The sequence below is a fragment of the Aphis gossypii genome, chromosome 1 (genome assembly GCF_020184175.1).
Source record: "Aphis gossypii isolate Hap1 chromosome 1, ASM2018417v2, whole genome shotgun sequence".
Classification (NCBI taxonomy): Eukaryota; Metazoa; Arthropoda; class Insecta; order Hemiptera; family Aphididae; genus Aphis; species Aphis gossypii.
The window spans coordinates 19,832,639-19,838,401 of NC_065530.1; the positions used below are offsets into that span (position 1 = coordinate 19,832,639).

At 25.5% G+C, this 5,763-nt stretch overlaps 1 protein-coding gene across 1 annotated transcript; it reads left to right on the forward strand.

Annotated features, from left to right (window-relative positions):
* The first annotated feature begins 1,973 nt into the window (after positions 1-1,973).
* LOC126548992 (uncharacterized) lies at positions 1,974-4,343 on the forward strand. Its single transcript, XM_050197199.1, has 6 exons — positions 1,974-2,452; positions 2,578-2,748; positions 2,858-2,899; positions 3,091-3,359; positions 3,626-3,785; positions 4,077-4,343. Exons 1-6 carry the CDS (start codon positions 2,011-2,013, stop codon positions 4,181-4,183), a joined length of 1,191 nt encoding a protein of 396 aa, XP_050053156.1. The 5' UTR covers positions 1,974-2,010; the 3' UTR covers positions 4,184-4,343.
* Positions 4,344-5,763: the final 1,420 nt, after the last annotated feature.

Genomic DNA, 5,763 nt, shown 5'->3' on the forward strand with positions numbered 1-5,763 from the left:
TATTGTAAATTGTGATATGGATAACAATTTTGAAAATAATTATAATACCAATGAAATGAGTAATGCAACTTTTACTGAAAAGCTCCAAAATTGGAGTATTGAATTTAAAATCAACCATAACGCCCTGCAAGTTTTACTATCAATTTTAAGGGAAACACCAACATTTCAAAATCTTCCTAAGGATCCTAGGACATTTTTAATGACACCTAAAACAACAATTATGCGAGTTGTAAAACCAGGGTTGTATTATCATTTTGGCATCTTAAATAGTTTGAACAATATTTTTAATAAACAATTATCTGTTCCGTCAACTATTAAGTTAGCAATAAATATTGATGGTCTTCCTTTAAGTAAGTCTTCGGGAAGTCAACTTTATCCTATTTTGGGAATGGTTAAAGATTATAAGCCATTAAATAATATTGTTTTCCCTATTGGTATTTATCATGGCCAAGAAAAACCTTGTTGTTTTAATAACTTTCTTGAGGAATTTGTTTCTGAAGCTGTTGGTTTATGTGATAAAGAAATTATGGTTGCTGGAAAGTTAATCCGTATTGAAATATGTATGTTATTATTTGATACAGTAGCTAAAGCAAGCGTGTTGCAGATAAAAGGACATGCTGGTTATTACTCTTGCTCTAAGTGTACAGCTGAAGGAGAACATATCAATGGTAGAATGTGTTTTCCTGAAACAAATTTTACTAAAAGAACAAACGAAGATTTTAGAAATCAAACTGATGAAAACCATCATATAGGAGAAACTATACTGACTCAAATATCTGGTTTAGATTTAATATCAACAGTACCCCTTGACTATATGCATTTAGTTCTTCTCGGTGTGGTAAAAAAACTATTAGTTGGTACTTGGATGAATGGTAGACCACCCAATAAATTGCCCTCAGTGTTAGTAAACCAAATATCTGAAAAATTACTATCATTTAGGCAATATATTCCAATGGAATTTTCTAGAAAGCCCCGATCGCTCAAAGAAGCTAAAAGGTTTAAAGCTACTGAATATAGATTATTTCTTCTTTATTTAGGACCATTAGTTCTTAAAGATGTATTAGATACCGAGAAATATGATCATTTTATAACCTTACATTTGGCCATATCTATTTTAATATCAAATAAAGTATTTGACTTTAAATATGTTGACTATGCTGAAAAGTTATTAAATCACTTTGTGAAAAGTTGTGGATTAATTTATAGTAAAGAGTTTATGGTTCATAATATTCATAATCTTTTACATTTATGCAATGATGTGAGAAAATTTGGCCCATTGGATAATTTTAGTAATTTTCCTTTTGAAAACTATCTTGGTCAATTAAAAAAATTATTGAGAAAGCATTCTGATATTTTACCTCAAATTGTTCGTAGATTATCAGAATCTCAAAACTTCTATAAAACATTCAATTATAACAACCAACAAAGTTTGAATACATTAGAATATAAATTTACAAAAATTAAACAAAATGAAATTATAACACAAGATTGTGTTGGACTACAATATGAGGAGCTAACATTACCATTGTATAAATTGACACTATCTGAACAAAACCGTTGTTGTAAATTAAAATGTGACACAATAATAGAAATTTTTAGTTTTTCCTATCAATCTGAATCCAAAAAACCTATTGCTATTGGGAAGAAATATTTAAATGTAACTAATTTTTATAACAAACCAGACCGTTCTTCCTTAATTGGAGTTCATTTTGTTTCTAATTTGTGTGCAGAGTATGACTATTGGAATATTGATAATATATCAACAAAATTGGTCAGATTACCATTTGGTCATGGATTTGTTGTATTTCCTTTGTTACACTCTTCATGAATAGTTATAATAGATATTATGCTAAAATATAGCATAGTATTACAATCAATATATATTATATAATGTGTTTAATGTGTATATCATATGTAAATATTTAAATATTATGAATAGTAAAACTATTAACTGCAGATCAGATATTAAAAGTTATTAGGTCTATTGTTTTACAATGTTTATTAAATCTAATGCAAATATGCTTCTCAATAGTTGTAACAATGGAGCTGGAAATTGGGAACAATACTGCTTGGTACATAGTCAAGTTCCTAGAAGAAAATTCTGTCGAGGCTGTGCCTGTCAATTGGTTCAAAGACCTAAATCATTGCTATTGGCCTCCATATAAAGATACTGTAGTAGCTGAAGCAATACGTCTAAATGAGGTGCCATCAAAGTCATGGAAGCTTTATAACTGTAAATTATTATCAAAATCAAAAATAGTTGACTACCCAACAGCCATGAAAAAAGCTTGTAGAGCGCAATATGAATCAGAACTTTCCGAAGCTGAATCTACAAATAATTCTATTAAACGAATTAAAAAAAGGAATAAAAAATATGATGATACAATGTCTGATGAGGAATACAGTACTCCTGATAAACGAACAAAGTTGATACCATCCCCACCAACATTTGGTAAGGTTTATCATATAAATATATTACCTATAATATATATTATTTTTTTTATGTTGTGGAGTACCTATTATTATATAGTTAATATAATAGTTATTATTATTTTTCAATTTGTTATATTATTTTAGAAGATTTTATGAATAATAGTACCAATAATGATGATATTTTGCTTGTATCTGAAGATGTAACATCAAATGATTTTTTAATGAGCCCAACAGTTGTTATTCCTGAAGCGTTAGCTAATAATTCAAACTGTACAATTGACACGATGGAAGAACTTCAAAAGTATATCGATACAAGTAATAAATGTCTTTATTTAATTAGTAAAATAATAAAATGTTGTGGGTGATCAACTTGATTTGTTTTAATTTATAACAAAAGAACTAATATGTTATATTGTTTTTGCAGAATTTGAAGATCTCCACAATGATCAAACTAAACTGCGTACAAGTAAGTAAATGTAATAAAAATTAATTTAAAAAGAGATCTATTGATTATTTCACATATTTTATACCAAGTTTCCTATAATAAAAAAAGTTATTTATTTTTCAAGTAGATTTAATTTGTTGCATATTCATTGGATATTTAGTATTACTTATCATTTGAGTTTCTTTTTGTTTTAACTATTTATGCAATTTTAGTTGTTGAGAAATGGCATTCAGACACTTCAAGATTATTGATAACTATGGGAATTCACCAAAAAGAACAATTACGATATTTGGATAATATTCAAACAATAGTCAATAGTGCCAATGCAATTGGTAATGTTGATATTATTCATAAGGAAAAAACAAAAGAAGAAGAAATCATATATAGACAGTTTCCAATCACTTGTTTGGAAAATTTTAACGAATTAGATGATGAATTGAAGCAAATAAAATTATCTAAAGTTGATGTTTATGATGCACTGGTGAGTTTTAAATTTATGTTATGTTATAATCATAATTGTTAAAAATGTATTAGATTATAGAACCGTTGGTGATCTAACTTTTCCACATTTTTTCCTCATTGTTAGAGAATTTTATTGTTTATAATTTTTGATTCAAATATAAATAAATTAATAATAAACAATAATCATAAATTCATATTTTAAAAACTTGTAACTAACAATTTCCATGTTAAAGTTATGGGAAGTTTAGTTAAATTTATCTAATAACACTATTAATTTTTGTTTAGGTAAAAAATCTGTCTCTTATTGGTGGATCATCATTTAGTGAACTTCTAAGACGGATTCTTAAAACAATTTTAACCAATCAAGTCGCTGAGCAATTCAGTTGGTTTGGACGCCAAAAAAAATTAAGTTTTGCAACAACAGCCCTGGCTGATTTAGTAAAAAGTAATACTGATTTTTTTAATATTTTAAATATAATCATTTTGTTGTTTTATCTTTGAAAACTGTTCTGCTCTGCTAAAGTAGATCTTGTTATTCCATGTTGTTCATATTGTACATGCATGGCTGTAAATAATTTAATTAATAAGCAATATATAAATATATGTGATATTACCACAGTAATATTTTGTAGTTTATAAAATTGCATTGAAAAATATGTGTACAATTTACTATATATTTTTTAGTTAAATTTAAAAAATGATACAAAGTTATTAAAAAAATTTTTTTTGTTGAAAGGCGCTGTCAAAATTAAATACAAAGAGGAAACAGACAAACATATAGAATGTGTTGCTGGTACTTGGCTAGCTAAAGCTAAGGAAAGAATGAAAAATCCTACAAATTAATTACTCACATAATAACAAACATTATTTTATGTTAATGTCACATGATTTTTTATTAATTTTTATACAAAGGACCAATTTTTTTTTATTACATTATATGTATTATTAATATGATAAATTTTACATTATATTATATTCATTTTTATTGTTTTTTTAACAAACAAGTGACTTTGTTTTATTTTATATAATACATGTGTTGTATAATTATATTAAGTTAATGTTGAATCATTTTTTTTATTATTATATGATACATTTTATAATATGTTACTTATGTTCATTTTTATTAAATTATAACTATATGTTATTATGTTAAATGACATTGTATTATTATGTTCATTTTTATTTATTTTTTATTATAAAGGCTTCAAGTACAATGTTACATGACTCTTTGATTTGCTCAGTGAAGGGCTGACGTTTTCTTATATTGTATAATAAATGTTTTATATTTTAATAATGTTAAATCATTTTTTTATTTTCTCATCTAAAGTGTGCATTTTATTTATCATATAATAAATTTTCTAATATCTTTTTCATTTTTATTATCATTTCAATAAATAATACATATTAAATACCAGATTGTATATTCCTTTATTATATTCATGTGTTCTCTAGATATGCATTAGATATATTTAAGGATCTTGGTGGAATATACTGGGAAGATTTTTTGGATACTGTCTGCAGATATCTAATAAATATGACTGCAGATATCTAATGAATATGTCTGCAGATATATATGGTATAATCAAAGTAAATCTGAGGCGAGACATAGTAAGTTGCTAGTACTATTCCTTGAATATCTGAGGCTTATTGGTAGATATTCTACGCATATATGACTATTCTAAAAGGTATATTCATATAGTATGATAAGAATATTTAATGCTATGTGGGTAATTAGTAATAAACAGAAATAAACTGAATGAATTAAAGAATTTTCTAAAGATCATTGTTGTTTTGTGAAATTAAATTACAAACACTAATAATATTTCTTTTAAATAGTAAACACGTAACTAAACTGAGAATAATATAATGTTGGTACTATAAGAATGTACAAATAACTATAATACTTTTGTCAATGATTCATCTCAAGTTGGAAAAGCAGTTGAAAAAAAAACAATTTTAAAACCGGGTTATTATAGTGAAGTATTCAATTTTTAATTATTACAGTAAACAGTTGATTCAAGAAAGTACGGTAGTTAAAATGTACATAATGTACATAATTAAATGTACATCACAAAAGTTAATATTTTTTTCCTTTGAGTACAATAATAAATATATGTTTTTATTAAATAGGTAGGTACCGCAAAAATAAACATTTATTTTTAAATTACTTATTTGATATAACCATTACGTTTATGTACTATAATATACTTACAAATACAATATTAGCATCTGTACAATTAAATTTACTTTGACCATATGACAAATTTTACAGAGATTTCATTTTTCTCAAATATGACGCACATACATACACACACACGGTATAATTTATTTAAGTAAAAAATAAAAATGAAGAAAGAAAAATGTTGTCTTGTTTAGTTTATATTTATTTTTCAAAACTTGTAGCCGTCGTAACCGTAAAGTTT